The sequence below is a fragment of the Oratosquilla oratoria genome, chromosome 7, assembly GCF_046742065.1.
Source record: "Oratosquilla oratoria isolate Oo_2021 chromosome 7, ASM4674206v1, whole genome shotgun sequence".
NCBI classification, from domain to species: Eukaryota; Metazoa; Arthropoda; class Malacostraca; order Stomatopoda; family Squillidae; genus Oratosquilla; species Oratosquilla oratoria.
The window spans coordinates 60,806,326-60,832,822 of NC_134783.1; the positions used below are offsets into that span (position 1 = coordinate 60,806,326).

Here is a 26,497-nt window from a genome sequence, read left to right on the forward strand (position 1 = left end):
GACCAAAAGGTCGCCTGTCGGCATGCTCCGCCTTTGTAATCCTTTGTAGGTTGAAGTGTGAGTCGCAGGGTCCCTATTCGCGAAAGAGTTGCAAGAAACTCATCACCTAGGTGTAGATAAGTCATTCTTAGCAAGGAAACTTGACCTGAATATAACGAGGGAAGAAGTCCGGCGGGCGGTAAGAGCGTGTCCGATATCAGTCGACAGAGTCTGCCCCTAGACTGCATGCATCGGAGGAACTTGGCGCAGAAGAGAAATGGAAATTGGCGGTTAATGTAACCCACTATCGGCGGGATGTGTACTCATCGATGGTTGACTGCGGCCCGGGACGCTTCGCCGTCTGGCCGGAGCTGAAGACGGAGACGGGAGAGGAAATTGCACGGCTGATGAATGAATTAAATATTTCTGGAACGGGCTCCAGTGGATGAATTCCTGATGGATAATAGCACCGCGTTTCGGTCGGGAGCCCTGAAAGAAATACTAGACAAGTGAAGCACGAGACATTTCTGTAGGGCTGCTTACGGGCCAAGCGGAAATGAAAGTAGGGCGACACCATTGCACTATCAAGTCCATTGCCGAGAGGGCACTAATACCAACCGTGGAGGGAGTCTTCTGGTATAATATGTCCCCTAGGTCAAATCAAGACGAAAGCTCGGTTCCACAGAGAGCCTTATTTAAATATGATTGGCGACATCCCCGGGTAGGGCCGGTGCTACCAGCCAATACTGAAGAAGGCCCTGCCTCAGTACAGGTGGGGGAGGAGGTATGGGTGAAGCCAAAGTATGGTAAGTGCACGTCACAGTGGACGAGGGGGATCGTAACGGAGGTAAATTCGCGGAACATCTCTGTCGAGGGAGTGCCGCGACATATCTTGGATCTTCGTCGTGTGGTGGATGGTGGAGAAAATGAGGAAGAGAGTCACGACGCGGTAGTGAATGGGGGAGCGGGGTCCCGACGACCGCAGCGCGACAGGCATCCACTAAGATGGCTGCAGGAATACGAAGTAGAAAGTGGAAAAAACGAAGACGAAGAATGGGTTGATCTTGAGATCAAGGGGGGTGGGTGGTATGAATGTGGTGCAGATAGGGGTGCACAGTTGGCACCCCCGGCACGGGGTCAGAGGTCAAGGATGGCGAATGGCGTGCGAGGGTGTGTGCAGGTCAGCAGGCGCGGATCCAGGAGTGTTATTGGGGGTGGGGGGGGGGGCGAACCGATAAGCGATAACCGATACTTGAAACACGCCGATATTTTAACCCCAAGAATAATGATGTTGGCTTGGAGATTAGTCCAGAAACCTAAGTCTGTTTTGCTCGTAATTGTATGTAGAATCATATATAATTCACAAATATAATTCAAATAATAAATTCGCACTAAAAAGTGTTTATCCAAGGAGAATCAAACTCGAGATGAATGTACCACACTCGGGGTGTTGGGGGTGGGGGCCGCCCCCCCCCCTTGTATCCACGCCTGCAGGTCAGTGCATATGTGAATCGAGGTACAAGTGTAACCTTGATAGGATTAGAATTAGCAGAGATAGTGGTTTTAGGTAAGGTAGATTGCAGAGTGAGAGAAGTATGTCGGGGGATTGAAAAGTGAAACAGAAGCAACTAAAGAAACAGGTAATCGCAGAAATTAGGTAAGTGGGCTACAAGTCTTACGTGGGCTTATGTCAGGAATTTGTTGGAAACAACAACAACAACAACAGTGGAAACTAACACATGCATAGAGCATTTTTGTACTATCCATACATTATAATATTACTGTATATTTCATCATACACATTGCTATTTTAACATTTATTCTGAGTTTTTTTCTTATTTTTTATGTCTGGTCTGGGTCGGTGTGTTCTGGGGGAACCTCGGACCCGCCAGCTGAGGTTATCCTTATATCTCTATTATACCAAAAGAGTGTGTGCATGTTCACAGTGAAACAGGTTGCACATACCCTTTACTGTGTGAAGTGCGAAAGGACAATACGTGAAACGCCAGCAGAAAGCAAGAGACGCAAGGCAGAGACCCTTCTGGAAGTGCAGTTTCTACTATTAAGAAGTCCTCTACGAAAGAACTGATATAGACACCAAAGGTAGCAGCATCCTCTCGAGTTGAAAATAAGGAAGCTTTCCCTGGGTTATTCGGGAAAACTAAACCCTTCTCTGCTGGAAAAAGTATAGAGAAGTTTCATGTAATACTTCATCTGTTCAATGAAAAAATAAGAGATGAGCCAGATTTTGAATATACAGATGCAGATTTTGGCGAACAAAGCGAGCAGTGACGTATCTCAAGCGCCCACGGCGTAGCCGTTGCTTGTTTAGTAATAAATAAATGTAATGCAAAAATATACACACGAAACTACACCTGTGTGTCTGTACCCCTGCTTCTGTCTGTCAGGCAGCGTCAGGTCCCAAGAGTCTGGCTGTCAAATGTACGATATGGAAACAGTGTGAGAAAATCCAATAATACAACTTATTATATTCAATAATTAACCTTCATGTTAAATATTTTATAAACAAATATTTTGATACTTTTTGGGATACCTTTTAGTATTTCAATGGATACTTTTTAATATTTTTTGGATACTTTTTCATATTTTCCACTGTGGACACTGGAGTTGCTAGCGGGTAAACTTGCAAGAGTTCAAATTCGTAAACAAACAAAACCAAACAGTAGGTACCCACTTCTTTTTATTAAACTGATTGTTTAACTCAATGATTTGCATACTTCTGTAAAACACGAATTAAATATTTACCCTATAGTTTATGTATTGTACTATATAATGGATACGTAATTTACGTTCAAGTATTATTATGTATGTTGAAACTTTCTTACCTCTTCGTCGTCTTTGACTTTGGGCGAGATGTAAGATCAGTTACAGTAATATGCTGAATAAAAACATAGTACTGTATTCAGAGTGCCCTTAATGCAGACCGTAATATATGAGTGGAACACCTACTTTCTAGTGTTTCATTATTATAAATATTTGAAAGCATTCTGTTTTTACCAAGAGTGTGCTTGTGTGATTCTGGAAAAAATCAGCTCGGTTTATTTATTTATTTTATCGGTTATCTGCAGTAGGGAACCGCAAAGGCACCTGATAGCATTATATTTGAGGTTTGAGCGGAAGGTTGCACCAATAATAGGATAGGCATCAGGGATTAGTTTGGAACATGGCTAAGAATAGGAATGAAATGATTGGTCCTAAACATGAAAGTGGCAAGTGAATATTACTTGATCAAGTTGATAAGGGAGATGATTCCACCTTTGAATTATATGAGGTTCCACCCTTGAATAATGTGTGATTACACTCCCTCTACCCAGCACCAAAGTGCCATTTTTGTTAGGAGTATCACCCACTATTTTTCTTTGAAACATGTTTTTCTCCCTATTCTAATGTTGTTTTTTTTGGGGGGAGTGCAAACTTCATTTTCAAGGTATATGTACGGGGTAACGGGTTAGGCTTGATTAAACGGCTTATGATTAGTATTTTTTCATTTATACTGACCATCTCCATATTCTAAGGGGGTTATATATAAAAAAAAAGTTTGTACTAACACCACCCACTACCTAGGTTGTAGATGTCAAAAAACATTTCCCATTTCCTCCTTATTCCTGTGGTATTCATGAATTCCTCCCAGTTTGTTTTTTTCAAAGGATTTTCTCAACCTTGATTAATCTGCTTTCCTAAAATTGAGTCTCCCTTGCTTGTGTAATTAATTCTTTGGCTCTGTTTCCTCGTCCTTCAGCTGAAATTAAATTGTAACATAGTATTATGCCATGTACAACTTGCATGGGAATTGCATCGGCAGAATTCTTTCCTTCCCCTACCACAGGTAACAGAAGAAAAGAAAAGGCATATCAAGGGAATGCATAAAGGAGGGATAGTTGCATTACAAAGAGTATCATTCCTTGAGGTATAGCAATTTTACTCTAACATAGACAAAATAAAGTGTGGCTCTAGTCTGTAGGATTGCCCCAAAAGTTCTTAAAACATTGGCTGCATGCTACTGTGCAATTACTTGTTCTTGATAACATGCAGTCAGTAACCCCCCTAGACGGCAATACACTAAATCTTCAGCAGGACTTGTGGACCCACCCAGAGGTTGCTGTTGATTACCTGGAGGCTGCAGGTCTTCTGAAAGAGAGACAAGGAACACTTGATTGATTCAATGTACCCAATACTATATACTAATTGCAATCAGCATTACAATACATAATCATTATATATGAGCTAGGGTAACTGATCTCAGTACCACACTAGAGTTCAAGATATTTTCTGCATATTTTTAAGGGAAGAGAAAGGCCTTTTGGTATATGTATCCACTGATATGGTAGTCTTTTGTGTTTTGCTTTTCCAGTATGTGGTGATACAAATATTCAATGTGGTAAGCATAGAATTTATTTATTTATTATTATTATTTTTTTATTATTTTTATTATTATTATTTTTTTTTTTAATAGAAATGCAAAGATATATTTGTCATTATCTTTATCCACAGACTGTAATGGCAGCATTCAAGACTCCTGTTAAGAACTGTAATATTTCAAAGCTCTTGCAGGATGACAAGAAATCAGGAACGCCACCATTTGTCATTCCTCCTTCACCCTCCATGAAGAGACTTGGGTATGGAACAGGTCAGTGTTCAACCAGGAAGAAATATTAAAAGAAAGAACTGTGTTTTCAAATATTAATTAGCTTGACCTACTGTATGTTGGTACTGTCCTAAGTGCTGAATGCAGTCATGCTAGTAGCATTCTTACTTTTCATGGGAGGAGTTTTTCTATGGGACTGATGTCTGGGGGGATGGATGCAATAGGAAGTTTGATGGTCTGTCTTAGATAACTTGTTTTTGTGATGTAAACAGTATCTATCAATATACCAAGGGCCACTGAACCAGGTTCATTCATATTGAAAGGATGATAGAAGAATTATTTAGTATTCAAACATTGGAGGTTTTAAAAGAACTATATTTGCTTTTTCATTGACTTTGTAGATATGGAAAAAATTACCATTTGTAAAATAATTATTCTCTTTGTGACAGGAGTAAATGTTTATCTTCTGGAGCGATATTCACCTATGCGTGGGTGCTACAAATCACCTTGGGCTGTGAAGAAAATTAACTTGTAAGTAGTTCTGTATGAAATCCAGTTGGACATGCATGCAAGTTGTACTATAAAATGTTGCATGTGCTTTTCATTTTGTTTGTGTATTTATTCTCCTGGGCATTTGTTGTTGATAATGCATTTTTCATGGAACCAGGAAAATAGGAGACAATCCAGAATACAAAGACCGCTTAGATGAAGAAGCCAAGATCTTGAAGACTCTCAAGCATCCAAATATAATTGGCTATCGGTCCTATACCAAGAACAAGGATGGTACTCCATGCTTGGTTATGGAATCGGGGGAAAAATCACTTGCAGACATAATTGAGGCGAGGCAAGAGTTAGACCTAGGACCCTTTGAAGCTGCAGACATCCTCAAAGTACTGTTGATTAACCTTGGTGTTGTTTGTTGTGATTTGTCATGATGTATGCATGGTATAAAATGAAGTTTCCATCTCAGATGTATAAAGGGTCTACCATTAGCTGGAATTATGGTCATACATGCATATACCAAACGGCTGTTTTCTCCTTAACCACTTCAATACGGGACTTAAATCTCGCGGGCAGCAGCCAATGCCAGCCGTACGACGTAACGAAATAATATTCGCATCATAAAATATAGTCGCCGCTTATATCGATCGTTCTCTCTTTCACCCGCGAATTTTGAAAACCACAGAGAATGGGATTAAGGGCGCATTTGGGAGAATGTAAAAACACAGGGGCGACTACAATAAATATAATCAAGACGCCGATATGGCAGCGTCGCGAATCCACTTGCTCCTCATGACGCCTACGTGTGCGGCACCGTATGGAAGGGGTTAAAAGGGGAATGGCTGAATCAAAGTGAATATTCATCCTACATCCATTCTACACCTATTCTTCCCTCCTCCCCCAAAATGTCACCTTCCATCTTAGCACCTAATGGATGAAAAGTCATCTCTGGTCCAAGCCACACTACTCAGGTCTGAGACAATACAGCAATACAGTTTTTCCACTGTAGGACCTGACAGCTAGAACTGGTTTACCCCCACCATCATCTTCTCAAGAAATTTATGGAGCAGACAACAACATCCATATGGCTGTATCACTTCCTTATCCACATGCAACTACTCCTCATTCACTCCTTCTGCACTCAATGCCATTCCAGCATGCCTGCAAGAGGCAGCATCATCATCCTGGAGAGGATGGGGGAACCAATGGAGGAAACAACCCAGATGCAAGGCATTGCAAAAAAAAAAAAAAAATCACAAGGATATGCGGCCTCAAGGGGTTGGTACCTGGTCTTCAGATTGGCCCCAGAAACTCACTAGGTAGATAGGTAAAAATGTGTGTATATACATATATATATATATATATATATATATATATATATATATATATATACATACATACATACATACATATTGCAAAAAGATCACAAAACCATGTGATCCAATAAATTGCTGATAACCACAAAGGAAACCAGAAAAGACATGATAATTCCCAAGCACTTTCGTGATAATTCACATCATCAGTGGATGTGAAATACCATGAAAGCGCTTGGAAATTATAGTTTCTTTTCCAGTTTCCTTTGTGGTTGTCAGCAATATACATACATATACTAAGGGCTTTTTCCCTCCATACAAGGAAGGTAACCAAAGTCAAAGGCATAAATCCACTCCCACCCATTTCATCCCCACATACTCCCCTCCCATTCACCACCCCTCCCTCCCTCTTTTCTTGGCTCCTCCTGGATGACAGGTCATCCCTTCATCTTGCCCATTGCCCTGGTTGAGAAGCAATGCAGCAAGACACAGCACATCCACAGCAAAGCCACTTCATTTAATTGGTGACCCCCCCCCCCCCCTTCATTATTTCATGCAGAAAATGAGAAGACGGGGAGAAATCCCTTCGGGCTGTCAAAATGTCATTCATACATACTCCTTCACCCCCCATCCTCCACCCACTTCCTTGCATCACAGCATCATTCATACACAACCATCCTCTACTCACCTTTATCTTCTGTCTTCTCACTTCCTCAACAGACAATCCCCTCTTACCCAGTGCTCCTTTTACCCCATCCATCAATCTCATCTTTGGTCACCCCTTCATGTTCACTTCCTCCACCTCTGGCTTCCACACTTCTTTTACTAGTCTTTCTTCACTCATTCTTTCCATGTGTCTAAACCATCCCAATACTCTTTCACAGCCCTATCTCCCAACTCCTTTTCCACCCAAGGTCTCCTCCTCACCTCCTCATTGCTCACTCTGTCTGGCCCAGTAGCCTCTACCATACTTCTCATACATTTCATCTCAAACACATTTAAACTCTTCCTCTCTTATGTTCCATGTTTCTGTCCCATACAGTGCCATTGGCACAATCACCCCTTTATGCAATCTCCTCTTATCATCCATTCCTAAATGTTTATTTCTCATTACACTTTTCAACCCCTGAAGGCATTTACTTCCTTCTCTCAATCTACATTCTATCTCCACGCTCACTCCTCCCTTTCCCACCACATTCACACCCAAGTATCTAAACCTATCCACTTCCTCCAGCCTCTCTCCCTTAATACTTCCAATTTGCTGCTACATTCTCCCTTGTACATCTCATACCCTTAATTTAACCCATATTTATCTTCAACTTCCTTTTGCACACCTTCCCAAACTCCATCACTAACTTCCTTAATCCCTCCTTAAGTGCAGTGTCATCAGCAAACAACAACTGGCTTATCTCTCATTTTCCTCCGTTTTGTTTAAACATCACCCCCTGGCCCATTACACTTGCATTTACCTCCCACACCACCCCTTCCCTATGTGAGAAATGGAAATAAGAGAGGGGGAGATGTATTTGTAGGAAGTAATAGTTGGAGTGAGTTTCTGGGTGTGATCTGGAGATGAGGCATTGTATAGATTGTAGCACTTTGTATACATGTAGGAGATACAAGTAAATGCGTAGTTGGAAGTGTGTATGTATCTACGTGCATGCGTGTAGCGGGCGTGAATCTTCTAGAACAATCAATAATTGTCCCCTCAGGGCTGCACCTAATGTGGAGGTGGGGATGAGATGACAAAAAGCCTGAAGGCATTGGGGTCTTCACCACTGGATTCCTTTCTCTTATTTGGCAGTGCTGCCACCTGCATTGGCTCAGGCCCTACACTAGCATTAAGATCTCCCAACACCACTAAATTTATATTTCTCTTCAAAGTCTACATATTTAAATAAATCTAAAATGATTTCCTCTTTTAACTATTGTCACTAGCATTGCCATATACAGCCACAAATGCCTATATTTCCATTCTCAGTTTCATCTATATTATCCTTGATGACATGTCACCTCACCATGCACATATCATTCTCAATAGTACCACTCCACTCCTGACGCCCTACCCACCATGCTCCTGAACTCAAACTCATGTGTTCCTTTCAGTTTTGTTTTATATAGTGCTAACACATTCATCTTAGTTCTCACAAGCATACCATACTACTAACCTCTTCCTATTGTTCTCATCCATACCACACCCATATACATGGGCCTGATTAAATAAATTCAGGAGGTGCCAAGATAAGAGGGAGGGGAGTGGAGTATGTAGGGGACGGAATGGGTGGGAGTGGTTTCTATGCTTTTGATTTTTTGGCTATCTCCATTGTAAGGGGGAAAAGCCTTTGGTATATGTATGTATGTATATATATATACATACATACATACATACATACATACATCTCCTTTAGGACTACCTACTGCTGAGAAATGAATATTGGAGCTTGTCCAACTGAAACTTTCCTCTCTGAATTTCAGGTGGCCTTGGATCTTGTCTCTGCATTGCATTATTTACACAAGGAGAAGCTGATTCTTCATGGAGACTTAAAGAGTGCTAACATCCTGATCAAGGGTGACTTTGACACTGTCAAACTCTGTGACTTTGGGGTCACAGTCCCATTAGATGACAAGGTAAGGCCCCAGCTGGGTACAGTAGGCTGAAACCTGTAACAGCCACAGGAAGCTAGATATAAAGTAATCAGTCCAGCAGTTGCAGAGCCTTGAGTCTGGGACCTGGATTTTATTATTAGAAAGACATCCAAAGTTAGATATAAAGATAGAGTAAAAATAGATGTTCCACAATTTTATTTTATTTTATTTATTGATTTGTTTGTTTTTAAGGAAGAAAGGGCCATTTGGTATATGTATTGATTTTTACTCATCTCTCCAGGTTAGTGAAAGTATCATCACACTAATACGTACATACCAAGAGGCCCTTTTTCCTTTGTAATGGGGCTAGCTGAGTTGGAGCATATGCCCACCCTACACCCATTCCTCACTTATCCAATACCTATTCATTGCCCTCCCATCTTAACATCCCATGAATGAAGAGTCATCCCTGTTCCTGCTACACTACTTAGATCAAAGGGAATGTAGTGAGGCAGCACCTCACCAGGGTTTGACAACCTTAGCTGATTTAGCCTCTGCTTCATTATATGGCAGCTCCCAACCACCCTTATTCACTTGAAATAATTTATATAACAGACATGAAGAACATCCCTTCAAGTGGTATAATTTGTTGACATACTTACAGTCTTTCTCCATTTACTCCTATCTTTGCCACTTTCTTCCTTGCTTGACAGACATAATTTTTGCATCCAGTTCCCTTTTCACCTTTTCCATCAATTTCATTCCTGGTCTTCCTCTCACGTTCCATCCATCCACTACTAATTTCCACATTCTATTTGATAGTCTAGCCTCGTTCTTTCCATATGACTAAAGCTTGCTGGTACTTTTTCATCAACTTTGTGTAACAGCTTTCTTTTCATTCTTGGTCTCTGTCCCATCCACACGATAACTCCCATATTTCTGAAACACTTCATTCCAAAGAAAGGAGAGTAAATTAATTTAAAATTCTAATATTCATTATGCTATTTAAAAGTAATATATTTGTATTTTGTTCTCTTGGTCAGCAACTGCAAAAGTACACATTTTCTGACTTGTATTTCACAATGTATTTCTGCATTGAGACTTCTAATGATATTGCTCATTTTTCCTATATATTTTATTTGTCTTCCTGGACTTGGGTATTAACTGCATGTTATGCTGCAGTGATTGCATGGTAGCATGTAGCCAATGTTTTAGAGTCTATTTTGGGGTGCCTCTTCAGATTTGAGACCATACATAATTTATATTAGAGTAAAAATATGTACTCATAGAGGAAATATGTTACTTTTGTACTACAAATGTCCCTCCTTTATATTGTACCCTTGAAAATGTCCTCTACTACTTCTGTGAGTCTATATTTTTATATCCCCTGTGATTCCCTTGCAAATCATAAAAACAAATGAAGTGAGATGGAGTGATGGAACCAAGGATTCTGCTTTCAGTATGTTCATCCTATGAAAAGTCAAAGGCATAAGATCACATTACCCTTTTCAGTACTTCACTACTATTCTAGTATATGATAAGAAATCCTTATCCAGCACCAAAAGAGAGTGACAATAAAATTTTCTTCATTGTTCTTAAAATTAGAGAGAGGAGGAATATCTTCAACTATCAACAGATATCATTTTGTTACTAAGTCTACTTTCATATGTACACAATATAACATATATGATAATTTTACATACAATAGGACATGGAAATTGATTATGTAGATATGAGGTATGAAAGTGGGGATGATTGTAGGCTTCCTACTCTTGAGAGTAGGTTGACTCAGCCGGGCTGGTGACAAGCGATTTCAGTCACTTGTAGAGCTGCTAGACGATGAAGCTTGGTTATGGGCTGATATCAGGAACAGTGACCACACGAGTTTAGTCACAATGAGGCATCCAAGAGTAGAGTTTTTTTTAAAACATCAGGAACGGTGACCACACAAGTTTAATCACAATGAGGCATCCAGTAGTTAGGGAGAGTGTAAAGGTTGGCAATGGGCTGACATCAGGAATGGTGACCACATGAGTTTAGTAACATGTAGATGTCCAACAGGTAGGGGTGTTGTAAAGGTTGGCATTGGGCAGACATCAGGAACAGGGATCACATGTTTTACACTTCTTGGTGTATAAATTCTTCTAACCATAAGGGTGTCCTTTATATCCCCTTTTATAATCTTTATTCATGACATCACAACTGTGAACTTAGGCAGATTGCCTAAGAAGAGTTTTGCTTCTGTAGTCATGAGAGATGCTGAAATGCTTCCATGTGACCAGGTTCTTTTTCCATGGGAGCTCAAAGAATGCACTTTTTTCCACCAAAATGGAAAGGGGAAATATGATACAGCAGCAACTGTATCAGTTTTATGATGCTCAGACTTTATTATTATTATTATTTTTTTTAATAACAAAAGACAATATCATACCCAACACTATTTATACATATATATATACAGTATATACATATATACACATATATATATATATATATATATATATATATATATATATATACACATATTTACATCAGACATTTTTTTTATGAAATCACTGAAATCAATTATACATGGATGGGGTGGTGCGAGAGGTGAATGCTAGGGTAGTGAGTCAGGGATTGGAGATGGTTAAAGAAAATGGAGAAAAGTGGGAGGTGAGCCAGCTGTTGTTTGCGGACGACACTGCGCTTGTGGCAGGGTCAGAGGAGGGATTGAGGAAGCTGGTGGCAGAGTTTGGGAGAGTATGTGATAGAAGAAAGCTAAAGATAAATGTGGGTAAAAGTAAGGTGATGAGATGTACAAGGGGTGAAAGTGGCAGTAGACTGGAAGTGAACATTAAGGGAAAGCGACTGGAGGAAGTGGATATTTTTAGATACTTGGGTGCAAGTGTAGCAGGAAAAGGTGGAGTGAAGGTGGAGGTAGAATGTAGATTGAGAGAAGCGAGTAAATGCCTTGGTGGTTTAAAGAGTGTAATGAGGAATAGACATTTGGGAATGGATGCGAAGAGGAGACTGTATGAAGGAGTGATTGTGCCAACAGCACTGTATGGGGCAGAAACGTGGAACATAAGAGAAGAAGAGAGAAGGAGTTTGAATGTGTTTGAGATGAGGTGTCTGAGAAGTATGGTGGGGGTTACTAGGCTAGATAGAGTGAGAAATGAGGAGGTGAGGAGGAGAACAGGGGTGAAAAAGGATTTGGGAGATATGGTTGATGAAAGAATATTAGGATGGTTTGGACACATGGAAAGAATGAGTGAAGAAAGACTAGTAAAAGAGGTATGGAAGGCAGATGTGGAGGGAGTGAACATGAGGGGACGTCCTAGGATGAGGTGGATGGATGGGGTGAAGGGGGCTTTGGGGAAGAGGGGAATGTCTGTTGAGGAAGGAAGGGAGAGGACGGAAGACAGAGGTGAGTGGAGAATGGTTGTATATGGATGATGTTGTGACTGCATGAGGAGGAATTGGCGGGGAAGTGGGGGGTGGGGTAGTATGTGTGAGTAAATTTTGACGCAGCCCGAAGGGATTTCTCCCCGTCCTCGCCTTATATGCAAAGGGGGACGGAGAGGGGGGGTCGCCGATTAAATGAAGCGGCCTCGCTGTGGATGTACTGTGTCTTGCGACACTGCTTCTGACCCAGGGCGGTGGGCAGGGTGCAGGGATGACCCGTCATCCAGGAGGTGCTCAGATGAGAGGAAGGGTGGGAGGGGTGTGGAGTGTATTTAGGGATGAAATGGGTGGGAGTGTTTTTATGCCTTTCCCTTTTTGGCTACCTCCCTTGGAAGGGGGAAAAAGCCTTGGTATATGTATGTATGTACTGAAATCAATTGAAAAACCTATATATAGGGGGAAAAAGTAAACTGCCATGGCAAGAAGATATGCCAAATGTGTTGGCAAATCAGGTAATCAATTTCACTGGTCAACAGAGAATTTGTCCCAAGGAAAACAATAGCTGTATCTTACATATTTTTGCATGCAGAATCCAAAAACTAATGTCCAATTTTTTCCATCACCCACATTTCTTACAGTATGTTACGTTATGTGGGACAAATTTCAGTCAAGCTTTTGGCAAAACTGTGTGAGATTGTTATACATTTGGTAGTATTGTGTTTGAAGAGTTGGTGTGAGGTGTAGTGCGCATTTGTGTGGCAATAAGTTTGTGATATTGTGCAGTAGCATGCCTGCCATTCACCTTCACAATGCCAAGAAACTGTATAAACCACCCAGACAATTTTTGCTTTATTTGCAGTGTATTGATATTCAAGTCACAAAGATGGTGTTTCACACCATTGATTAAAGTGTTATAAACATTATTTTGGCTGCAAAGTGGGGGCACCAGGATAAAAGCTGGGCCCCTCATGTGTGTTGTATAACCTGTGTTAGGCTTCTCTCTCTCTCTCTCACTATCTCTTAATATATATATATGTGTGTGTGTGTGTATATATATATATATATACATATATAATATATATATATATAATATATGTATATACATATGTACATATATACATACACCAATGGCTTCTCTGTTGTTTAGAGCCCTAAAACTACCTATAAACCAAATTTCAGCAAAATCAGAGAAAGGATGTTAGGCACAAATTAACACCCTCATCTCTCCAAGTTTGCCGAAATATTGTTTATAGGTAGTTTTAGGACCCTAAACACATTTCTGAAATTTAAAGGTCAATCCAAACAACTGTTCAGGATATATGACTTCAGATATTTTGAGGTCATATGAGATGTCACTAACATTTGGTGACCAATAACTAGGGTGATAAATGTTATAGTTATATAAATGTATATATATTTAGAATCAGAAAAAAGACAAGGAATCCAAATATCAGAGTTTTAGAACTCTAGTTTAAAAATTAAAAATCCCACTTTAGCAAGAATTTAAGGTCAAAATTTGACTCCTGGGGGTATCAAAATCGTCTGAAGCACCTAGGCAAAGGTGGGAGTCATCAAGCTCAAAACTCTTGAAGTCATATCTAGCCTCAGCACCTGTCACAAGCCAAGACCAACCATTTTCCAGAGTTTTGATGGAGACTTCTTTCCGTGCACACATTTGTCCAATTATGTATTGCAGACTATTGTAGTGTTTCAGTTTCTTCCTGGCCTTGTGTGTCCTTCCCCTGTGCCTTCTGCTCATTCTCATCCTTCACCATAACCTCATCCAAAACCTTCTCTGATATTGCCTTTTGGTTGCTACAATGACACCTTGGACCATTGGTCGGAAGTACTAACTTACTTGTATATTGTACTTTTGTTACAATGTTATGGTATAAAAGTAGTATATAACATAAAATATAAAAGTGATGTGAAGTAAAAATTAACAAATTATTGAAATATTAAGACATGCCAATTAGGAGTGTGTATTGTACAAAGCATGCAGTTGATTTGAATGAAATGCCCAGTCCAGTTGACTTCCTGGTCAGGTCTGGGAAGTGAATAAAGGAGCCTTGTTGGGATGCCCATATACTGCTGAGATTTTATGGGTAGTTCAGATACTGGAGGGATCACTATATATATATATATATATATATTCATACATACATACATGCATACATACATATACCAAAGGCTTTTTCCCACTTACAATGGAGGTAGCCAAAAAGAAACAGGCACAAAAACCATTCCCACCCATTCCATACATATATTTATCTTGTAAACTTGTTCACTCAATCACTCATTCATCTTAGCCAGTTTTCCTTTCCTTTATCTTTCCCAAATCCCTTCCTTTTTATATATTTAATTATTAATTAATCTTCTGTTCTAGGGTAATGCAAAGATCAACAATTTTTATGTTGGGACAGAATGTTGGTCAGCTCCTGAGGCAATCCATGGTGGAAATATTTCAGACAAGACAGATATGTTTCCATATGGTCTTATATTATGGTAAGATGACTCAGAGACACATAAAAATGTTCAGGGTTTTTAGTGTCTGGTTTTTATGTTTTGAAAGTTGATGCTGGTTATGAATATAATTTTTATTTTTGTAAATGCAAATGTGCATGAGTGGCAGAAAGGTAAGAAGGTTGTAAAAACAAAGGTGACCTGTTCTGAAAAACACGCCAACACAAAAGCATGCCCCAAACATGGCTTAAATAAACATAAACAGTATCACAAATAAACACATAGAGGTGCTTCAACTTATTTGTAGAAATATTCATGAACTACAAAAAAGCCAACTACAAACTACAAAAAAGAGCTTTACAAGGGAAAGGGGGACAAATATGAGTGCAGTAGTTTCAGAGGGATCAGTTTGTTGATTGGAGTTGGGAAGGCTTTTGGGAGGTTGTTGATGGAGGACATTAGGAGAGGAACAGAGGGAGTAATTGGTGAGGAACAGTGGATAGACATTTCCAACACCTAGTGGCAAGGTGTCCAGGTTGTCCACAGAAATGGCAAATAATGCATGTTCTGGAAAGTGAATGTGCCATGAATGAGATGCATAATGAGAACGAGGAGAGCGAGGTCTCCTGTGAAGTGGGGTAACATGAGCAACTGTTTAAGTTTGTGGTGTGATCTGAGAAGTAGGTTCAAAGTAATATGAACATATATATATACAGTGAGTCCTCGTTATATGATAATTCTTTATTTGGTAAATTCACAGTTACGGTATTTGGTAATTACTACCCTCGATTCTATTTATGGTAAGAAAAATTCACAGATATGGTATCCGTGTGTATTTTGGAGGTAAAATTAGATATTTTGAAGAGGAAAGAGCAGGGAGAAGGTACGTCTGCCATAAGTTGAAACTTCGGTTCAGTATACGGTAATTTCAATTTGCGGTAAGGTTTTCAGGAATGCATATGTACCATATAACGAGGACTCACTATATATATATATGTATTATATATTGATATGTTATATGTGTATTTATTTATTTCTGTCTTTCACATTATTTTCTTTTTCTTTCAAATAACAGGGAAATGCTTTCTCTCTTTGCACCTCATATGGATAAGTTGAATTATGAAACCCTCGAAAATGAATTGGATGAAGATAAAAAGATGCAAGAGGAGTATGAGATGGAGGAAAGGTATAATAAGGCTCTAGGTAAGTTACTGTTAAGGTCTTAAGTGTCCTAATTGTAAAAGTATTATGCTTAAATCAGCGGCGGTGCCAGGAATTTTTAGTTGGGGAGGCTAAGGGGGGGGCTGAGCAAATTTTGGGGGGGGGCTAATAGTAATATGATAATACACATATATTATCCTCATTTCAGAAGGGGAGAGGGTTAATGGTAGGGGTAGCACTGATGGCTGACAAATCTTTAGCCCTGGCAATTAAAAATTCTACTTAATAAAATTATTTCAATGAGTGTTTTAAATTTTCAATTTGCTCATTTTAGTTGGGGGGGCTGGCCACTTTTTTTGGGGGGCTAAAGCCCCCCCCCTGGCACCGCCACTGGCTTAAATGTACATAAAGGTTACATAAGTTTTTCACCATATTGCCATGGATGAGGTTGAACCATGCTGGTCCTGCCCATAGATACAGCACAAGATCAAGAGAAGAAGTGGGGATAGAAGAAGAAAAATCTTCAATTGGGCCCTCTCTCTCCAAATCCAATAAACAACTCCCCACCTCCATAAAGAGGTCTCCAAATTGAGAAGAGTTGAAAATGAGGACTAGGCTCTTGTGAAAAGATCTAGATATGGAGGCCATAAATGGAAAATTCATTTCAATACCAAAATATGCAAAGTACTGGTAACAACAGTTGCTAATAACTATCTTTAAACTATTCCTTGGAAAGTGAATTCATTATGAAAGCAAAAAAGAGGAAGATTTGGGAGTGTTGATAAAAGACAACCTGTCACTTGACAGACATATTAGCAGGATTGTAGGCAAAACACATGCACTGCTGCAGAAGGTTAAAGTGGCTTTTCACCATATAGACGACGAAGAGATGATGATGATGATGAAAAAAACTCTTAGAAACCAAATCTCTCCAAGATTAGAATATACATCAGTGGTATGGTCCCCACACAGAGTGAAGGATAAAAGCAATATCAAAAGAAAACAAAGGCCATTAACCAAACTGGTCGCCTGGCAGATAAACCAGATGAGGAAAGACTAAAAGCACTGGATCTGTCAACTTTGAAAGATTGAAGAGAAAGAGGTGATGCAATTACAGTATTCAGGTTCCTAAAGAGTATAGACTACATTGACAGAAGAGAGCTCTTGTTTAGGGATGGGGGGCTTTAACTCCTTCAATACGGGCCAAAATCTCGCGGGCAGCATTAGCTGCCAGATGTGCGATGTTGTGTCATAATACTTGCATTATAAAAAATAAAGTCACCGCTGTATTGATCATTCTCTCTTTCACCCGTGAATTTTGATAACCATAAAAAATATGATGAAGCCAGTTTACAAAGTATGGGGGTCACGCAGGTACAACTACAATATATATAATCAAGACGCCGACATCGGCATCCTCGCATACCCACTTGCTCCTCATGACGCCTACGTAGGTGTTATCGTATCGAAGGGGTTAAGAGTTCATAAAAACAAATTAAGAAAGACTACATGTCTAAAGGATGTGAAAAAATAGTTTCCCATATAGATGCATAGATACTAGGAATAGCTTAGAAAGTGATAAAGCTCAAGCTGTAACAATAGATGAATTAAATTCTAAGTATAATGATTGGAAATTAAGGATATAGACCAAGTTGGAATTGTGCATGGATTTGTAGCTAAGTATGATGAATTGGAGCGTAGGAGATGGGGTACAATGAATGTTGCACCTTTCCAGTAGGTAAATGGCACTCTTGGCTATGCCTCTTTTGCACCACACTCTCCAACACAAATCAGTACACAAAGAATTGCAACTGCAGCCATCACATTGAATATGTACCAAAGACCACAATGAAACAAATACACACCATAAACACACTACAATCAATTAATCCTTTGCCCCAGGTCTCTTGTAGATCTGCAGTTTTCTGGTAAACTGGCAACAGTCTCTGGGTGGGTCCACAAGTCACTCAAGGAAGATATATTGTATTTACTTAATTGTGGTATACAGGAAAAGGAGCAATACTCATTGGGTCCCATCTATTCTCTAATTATTTATCCTACTTAGCCCCAAGTTCATGTATGGTTCCAACTTGATCTATTCCTTGATTTCCAATTATCATATTCAGATTTGAACTTGTGTATTGTTTGAGCTTGGAGTATATCACTTCCTAATCTATCCCACATATTTATGCATCTATATGGAGAACTATTTCTTCCCATCCTTTAGATATGTGATCCTTCTTTGCTCCCATAACATCTTAAAGCCCTCACATCTTTAATCATGAGAGATCTCTTCTGAATACTGTAATCATATCACGTCTTTGTGATTTATCTGCCAGGCTGGGGACCAGTTTGGTTGCTGTCCTTTATATTCTCTCAGTCTTGCTTATATCTTTGTCTCTGTGTGGGAACCATACTACTGATGTATATTCCAGTCTTGGACGGATCGGGGTTTTGATAAGTCTTTTCATCATCTCTTCACCCATATAGCAAAACGCCACTTTAATCTTCTGCAGTAGTCAGTATGTCTCTCCCACGATCCTGCTGATATGTCTGTCAGGTCAGTCTTTTATCTACAGTCCCAAATCTTTCCCCTCTTTTGCTTTTGTAATGGGTTCACTTCCCAAGGAGTAGTTTAAAGATTGTCTTTTGCCACTACTGCCCATTTCTAGTACTTTGCATTTGTTGGTATTGAACTTCATTCCCCATTCTTAACTCCATGCAAAAGTAGTCTAGATCTTTTTGCAATAGTCTACTGTTCTCCTCATTTTTCACTCTCCTCATGATTTTTGTATCATCTGAAAACATGTTGGCATAGTTTATTGTTCCTTCCATCATGCCATTGACATAGACACGAAACATTATTTGTGCAAGCACTGAACCTTGTGGAACTCCACTTGTTACTGCTCTCCGTCTTGACCTATTATCCTTTAGTACTGTCTTCATAGAAGCTCGCTGGCTTCTGAGCGGGTTAGGGCGTCGTTACTTGCAGCGAAGGTCGAGGTGAGGGCAGTTCGAATCCTACCACCAGCGAAGTTGAACCAAGGGCATGGTTCATTAAATTCCATGCTATAAAGCCCTCTGTGAGGGGCACTGTCCTAGCCTCCCGATAGGGGGGAGTGTGTGATGTTAAACCATATCATATCACTGTCTTCATATATCTTTCCAACAAAAGTCTTTCATCCATTCTAATAGTTTGCCTCTCAGTCTTCCAACATACTCCAATATCCACATAAGTTGACTTTGAGGTCCTTTGTCAAATGCCTTCTCTTGGTCAAGGTATACACAATCCACCCACCCCTATGTGCGTGTGAGTATTTGATTCACATTGAAGAGGTTAATCGATAAATATATTTATAAATAAATGATAATTTTCAAATTAGGAAAAAACGAAACAAAAGTGTTTCAAGTACTAGCACGGAGTTGTGTAGGTCTCATAGATATGCTGGAGAATCTCAAATATGTATTAGGTTCCATGGGAAAAGTTGCAGATATGCAGGGTTCTTCCCGTCTTCTCCTTTTATGCATGGGGAGACAGAGAGGGGGGGGGGGGTCAGCCTTGCTGTGGATGTGCTGTGACTTGCGACACTGCCTCTGACCCAGGGCAGTGGACAAGGTGCAGGGATGACCCGTCATCCAGGAGGTGCTAAGATAAGAAGGAGGGTGGAGGGGTGTTGAGTGTATTTAGGGATGGAATGGGTGGGAATGATTTTATGCCTTTTTCTTTTTGGCTACCTCCCTTGAAAGGGGGAAAAAGCCTTGGTATATGTATGTATGAATGGTAAGTTGCAGATAGGTGGGGGTCCACTGTATTATTGATATAATTAGGTAAATACAATAAAGGAAATATTTCCTTAGTCTCATTCTGATTTATTTGTATTTACTTAATTTTTTCTCCATTCAGGCCATAATGTGTCCAGAGTGTTCACTGTACAAGAAGAATGAGTTATTCATGATATTCAAATTGTAGGAGAATGTAAGGTTTTTTGTATCAGGAAGTATTTGATTTACAGTAAGATTGATTAACTTTTGAGGCAGATAATTTTTATTGGTAGATTTGGAGGAAGAGGAAGAGAGGAGTTTGAATGTGTTTGAGATGAAATGTCTGAGAAGTATGATAGGGGTTACTAGGCTAGATAGAGTGAGAAATGAGGAGGTGAGGAGGAGAACTGGGGTGGAAAGGGAACTGGGAGATAGGGTTGATGAAAGGGTATTAGGATGGTTTGGACACATGGAAAGAATGAGTGAAGAAAGATTAGTAAAAGAAGTGTGGAAGGCAGAGGTGGTTGGAGTGAATATGAGGGGGCGTCCTAGGATGAGATGGATGGATGGGGTGAAAGGGGCATTACAAAAAAGAGGAATGTCTGTGGAGGAAGGACGGGAGAGGACAGAAAATAGGGGTGAATGGAGAGGGGTTGTGTATAGATGATGCTGTGATCCATGAGGCGGAGTGGGTGGGGGATGAGGGATGAGGATGTGTGTATGAGAAAAAAAAATTGACGCAGCCCGAAGGGATTTCTCCCATTCTCCTCCTTTTCTGCATGAGGGGACGGAGAGGGGGGTCGCCGAATTTATGAAGCGGCCTTGCTGTGGATGTGCTGTGTCTTGCGACACTGCTTCTTACCCAGGGCAGTGGACAGGATGCAGGGATGACCCGTTATCCAGGAGGTGCCAAGATAAAAGGGAGGGTGGAGGGGAGTGGAATATATAGGAAATGGAATGGGTGGGAGTGGTTTCTATGCCTTTTTCTTTTTGGCTACCCCCCATGTAAGGGGAAAAAGCCTTTGGTATGTGTATGTAGATTTGGAGACTAAATGTAAATATATGATTGCTTTGGATGTGCTGTGACTTGTGACACTACCTCTGACCCAGGGCAGTGGACAAGGTGCAGGGATGACCCGTCATCCAGGAGGTGCTAAGGTAGGAGAGAGGGTGGAGGGGAGTGGAGTGTATTTAGGGATGGAATGCATGGGAATGATTTTATGCCTTTTTCTTTTTGGCTACCTCCCTTGTAAGGGGGAAAAAGCCTTGGTATATGTATGTATGTAAGATTGATTAACTTTTGAGGCTGATTATTTTTATTGGTAGATTTGGAGACTAAATGTAAATATATGATTGTCTCAGAAATGGAAACTGTGATATGTACCTGCTTATGGTAATCCTCAAAAATGGACTGTTGCTGGTTTCCAGTCAGTAAAACTCAGGGCAACAAATTGTTAAGGTTCTGTAATGCTTTGTTAAAGCACTTATTTATGATTTTTCTTAACTTTTGTTTTGCTTAGTAATTTTTATATTTTCTTTTGGCAGGCACCCGACCAGAAGTTCCTGAAAGTGTGATTTGTGATTCCTACCTGCCAATAATTGAGATCTTCTATGCTTGTACAGAAGAAGATCCAGCAAAGAGGCCATCCGCTGAACAAGTTCTTCACCATATAAAATGTTTAGATTCAAAGGAGAATAAGAGTCTTGAAGCAAATGGGAAGGGGGTAAAGGAAAATGAATAAAGGAGGGACTGTGAATGGACAGGAGAAATAATAAAATGTTGGAAAAGAAAACGGAAGTGACAGCAGTGAGTGATGCAGTTATGGAAAGAAGACAAGCCTTTCAGTGGCAGGAGATTGATTTGGTAGAAAGACAACAAGTGATCAAGTTTTGCTTTGATTTTATAGCAATCTGATGCTTGGTATAATGACCCTCCCACTCCACACACACACACACATACAAACACCCCTAATTTTAATTACAAAATGAGGTGGCTAGTCATGGGAATGGAACATCCTTACTCCTTCCACTCTCATTGCAACTATTCCTTCCAAAGATCTTTACCCCCTTTAAAAAGAGGTGCCTATACAGCTACCTTACACCTATCCAAAATCCATTCATTGTCACTCCCATCTTTATACCTCATGGATAAAGGGTCATCCCTGGCCCCTGCCATAATGCAGCATGACACAGTGTTTCCACAGCAGTGCCCGCCCAACATCTGGAGCTCCTATGTTTTATTATGTATCTTAAACACTTCCTCTCGTAAAACAATGTTTTTCTCTCTACCTCCCTCATATTCCAAGTCACTGTGCCATGCAACACCATGGGTACAATCACTCATTCATACAACCTTTTGCATTCATCCTTGAGTACCTATTTCTCCTAACATTTTTCATTCTACCCACACATTTACATGCTTTCTTTGCCCTTTAATTCACCACAACAAATATAACCCCAACTACACACTAGAAAAAAACACTCTGGAAGAGAAATAAACTTAACCACTTAGTACGACTCAAATTCTTGCACACAGCATTGGCTGCCATATGCAATTTGCATCACATAACGCACATTACAAAATATAAAGTCACTGATTTATTACTCGTTCTCTTTTACTCTGATTAATAATAAACACAGAAAACATGATCAAACCAGTTCACAGAATCTGGGGGTAACTCATGTACAACTACAAAAAAATATAATCAAGACACTGATGCTGGCATCCTTGTGTACCCACTTGTGCCTCATTATGCCCATGTACATGTCATCATACCATACATACATATACCAAAGGCTTTTTCCCCCTTACAAGGGAGGTAGCCAAAAAACAATGGCATAAAATCCATTCCCACCCATTCCATCCCTAATACACTCCACTCCCCCCCACCCTCTACCCTCCCTCTTATCTTTGCACCTCCTGGATGACGGGTCATCCCTGCATCTTGTCCACTGCCCTGGATTAGATGCAGTGTTGCAAAACACAGCACATCCACAGCAAGGTCACTTCATTAAATTGGCAACCCCCTCTCTGTCCCCTCATGCAGAAAAGGAGAAGATGGGGAGAAATCCCTTGAGGCTGCGTCAAATTTTTCTCACGCATACTACCTCACCCCCCATCCCAACACCCATTCCACCTCATGCATCACAACATCATCCATTTACAACCATTCTCCATTCACCTCTCTATTCTGTCCTCTCCCGTCCTTCCTCAATAGACATTCCCCTCTTCCCCAAAGCTCCTTTCACCCCATCCATCCATCTTATCCTAGGTTGCCCCCTCATGTTCATTCCCTCCACATCTGCCTTCCATACCTCTTTTACTAGTCTTTCTTCACTCATTCTTTCCATGTGTCCAAACCATCCCAATACTCTTTCATCCACCCCTGTTCTCCTCACCTCCTCATTTCTCACCCTATCCAGCCTAGTAACCCCCATCATGCTTCTCGGACACCTCATCTCAAACACATTCAAACTCCTTCTCTCTTCTTCTCTCATGTTCTATATTTCTGCCCCATACAGTCATCATACCGAAGTGGTTAAAAGCAAACTGAAACACAACAAGAAAAAGGATGTTACAACACCTAAATAAAGACATCACAAAACAAATAAGAAGAAAGAAAATGAGAAAATGACAAATGTGAACTATGAAAAACACTGAAACTTTAAAATATATTCCACCCACACCCATAAAAGCAGTTGGAATGACCCAAGGAAAAATATGTATAACATATTCAGTCCAACCTCACCGAACATGAGTATTAGATTCCTTAGCCATCATGCAGGATTAAATTCGTGTTGGGCAAATAACAGGTCTTATGGGATAAAAAAAGGTCAGGTTCCCAGACCTTCTCCAGACACTGGTGCCCAACACGACCTTGCAGGCTATTCAAACCGTGCTATCGTGAAACATGGTCATGTTTGGCAAATGCTGGGATATTTTACTTATGTAAACGTGGAATTTCATGCATGGTAAAGTCATGTTGGGTGAGATCTGATAGTACTGTATACACATACCAAAAAGCCCTTTCGCCTAATAAAAGGGGTTGCTAAGTCAAAAGATATGAAGGTTGTATTTTTGGTACAACCTCTTCTGGTTGTTGGTTGATTCATGGGCTAGGGTTTCCAGACTTGTTTTATTAAGTGAAGGTGGAAAGTTGGAATTAGATGAGTAAAAGGGTGGGAGTTGAGGGAAGAAGAGAGAAGAGGGTAGAATAGGAGCCTGCAAATGTATACAAAATAATAGCAATAGCACAACTATACAGTCCATATATGTAATAGCAAGGCACAAGTATGTCGTTTACACTTTTGTGAATAAAATTATTTACGTTTATATGATATGTACGCATACATGCACTCCCCCAAACTTGGTACAAATACTATGAGGATCAAAGTCTGCTCAACAATGGGTGGCACTTGTAAACAGGTATTGTTATTGCAATTGATAACACATGGAGTTGAGTGATTTCTCACTTGTTACATTATTTACACATTCTATATTTCAACCACTTTGTGTGTGTGTTTGTTCATCATTGGGTTTAGATGTGCCTGATAGAGCTCCCACTTTGACAGTAATTTTGAAGCAGAGAAGGTGCTGTGTAGTAATGGAAAGATGGGCAAAAGTGCAAATCAGTAATACCACATGGCAGTGCCAGGGCCAAAATTGTATTGTGAAAAGGATCACAATGTTGGGTGGAAGGTTGTAAAAAATCAGTCGATTGGCCAGCCCCCACTCCCATGTCATGGAGGCCCATCGCATGGTTCACAGGGCCAGTGTGGGTGAAGGTAGTCATCATCCTCTCTAGGTGGACAGAAGCCTTATTTAGGCCTCACTTGGTGGTGTATTAAGTAGTGTTCCAATAGATCGGTGAAAATTGAAAAATGTCAGTGATATAACAGTGAAAAATGACAAAAGTGCAAGAAATGTCAAGCATAAAAGTGCCAACTAGAAAAAGAGGTGACCGAGCAAAGGCCCAGACAAGACACAGCCAAGAAGCTCTCGTGGGTCTACAAGAAGAAGAAACGAAGATGTAAGAGAAGAAGGGTAGGGCAGTTGCTAGATCCCTGCCCACAGCTAAGATTTTGGTTGTAGGGGATAGCCAAGTGAGGTACTTAGATAGGGGCTTCTGTGACAAAGATAGAAAACAGGACTCAGTTGTGTTTTCCTGGGGCAGGGATAGGTGATGTTAGAGACAGGACAGAAGAGTGTATAGTTGAGGAAGGTGAGGAACCCATATTTTGCTTGAGTGCTGGGGGGAATGACATAGGCAAGTTAAGGAGTGAGGAATTGTTTGCGTGTTTCCAGGATGTGCTCAATAAGATTAGGAATAAGGGAGGGGTTCTTGTATGTGGAATCCTACTGAGGCGTATAGTTGGAGGCATGTGGCATTCCTTGGCTATTGTGATGAATTGCAGGCTGGCAAAACATTGTAAAGCTAATGGATGGGCATTTGTTGACAACTGGGATCACTTTTACTGTAAGAATCATCCATATACAAGGGACAGGGTGCACTTGTCGCCCAAAGGATTTTGGCTCCTAGCTGAATCCCTTGAGTGAGAAGTAGACATCCCACAGGTTTTTTTCAGGTAGATTATGTGGGATTTGTGGGGGTGGGAGTATCAGAATATAGTTTAAGCAATAGAAACAGCTCAGAGGAACTGTGAAAAGAATCACCTAGTCAGGTGGAGGGAGGATAAACTAAAAGTTTACAAACAGCAGAAGTGAAATAAAGTTGATTTGCTGTGAGGCAAAGTATGCGTAGAGAAATTTTATATAGCTATTACTGAATCCTGGATCAATATGCCTGATAGACATTTCCTTCCGGAAATCGAGATAGAAGGATATACTTTTTTTTTCTCGCAAGGACAGGGGAGGAGAAACACTTTTTGTTATACAATAGATTATTTTACCAACAATTCAATTAAGGCAGAGGATAATACGGAATCTGTTTGGGTGGAGATTATAGGCAAGAATAAGAAACTTATTTTTGGTGTCTCCAAGTTGAAATTGACTACATTTTTGACATATTTAGGAAAGTGTTACCCACAAGGACTCTTACATAGACTGAAAAGAAAGGCTTTAAGAATAACAAAAAGAACCAGAGAAGGCCAAATATATGAGGACAAAGGTGACAATGGGGGCTTCTTGTCCGTCCCCAACTCCAGACACGCGAATGAAATTGGACAGTTGCTCACCAAGGCAGGGTTAAGAATTGCACATGGCACAGGGACCAGAATAATTGAAATAATTAAAAACAAAAGCAGAAATGAGTACCAGATAGATGCTGAGGACAGCCTGATTTATAAAATTCCTTGTAAAAGCTGTCCCGTCAGTTATTCTGGGGAGGCTGACAGAGGAATAATAATAATAATAAAAAGGCTATATGAACACAAGAATGATGTAAAAGCCCACCAGACATCAAATTCACTAGTGGTTCATGGAGACAATTTTGGCCACCTTCCTGTCTGGGAAAATACAGAGGTGTTCCACAAAGTGCTAAGGAAATGAGAAAGAAAAATAATCAAAGCAGCATACATCGCTTCAAAGCCTTGCAATAACCACAGAGAAGGATTTATTAAATTATTAAAGGTGACTAGCGACTTTGTTGGAGGTGAAGTGGAGCGAAGGAAAGACAGAGTCTGGGAGGAACGGGGTAAGCAAAGTGAAGTATATAAGCTATGAATATTTTTCTTAGTGTATACTCTGAGGAAGTACTCTTAAGGACGAAACGTTAGTAAT

At 40.2% G+C, this 26,497-nt stretch overlaps 1 protein-coding gene across 2 annotated transcripts; it reads left to right on the top strand.

The window, feature by feature from the left end:
- On the top strand, positions 1–26,497 carry LOC143027179 (lymphokine-activated killer T-cell-originated protein kinase-like). Of its 2 annotated transcripts, none has more exons than XM_076188327.1 (8): positions 1–2,662; positions 4,492–4,627; positions 5,035–5,116; positions 5,253–5,475; positions 8,875–9,027; positions 14,759–14,877; positions 15,911–16,038; positions 21,304–26,497. In XM_076188327.1, exons 2-8 carry the CDS (start codon positions 4,498–4,500, stop codon positions 21,498–21,500), a joined length of 1,032 nt encoding a protein of 343 aa, XP_076044442.1. In that variant the 5' UTR covers positions 1–2,662; positions 4,492–4,497; the 3' UTR covers positions 21,501–26,497. The 2 variants fall into 2 exon arrangements, with proteins under 2 accessions (XP_076044442.1, XP_076044441.1); XM_076188326.1 differs by lacking the exon at positions 1–2,662 and adding an exon at positions 2,892–2,925.

Excerpts from the sequence above, each read along its gene's own strand:
- LOC143027179 (XM_076188326.1), top strand. Across the intron at positions 5,117-5,252 it reads GCTGTGAAGAAAATTAACTT|GAAAATAGGAGACAATCCAG; the intron begins GTAAGTAGTTCT and ends TCATGGAACCAG. Across the intron at positions 5,476-8,874 it reads AAGCTGCAGACATCCTCAAA|GTGGCCTTGGATCTTGTCTC; the intron begins GTACTGTTGATT and ends TCTGAATTTCAG.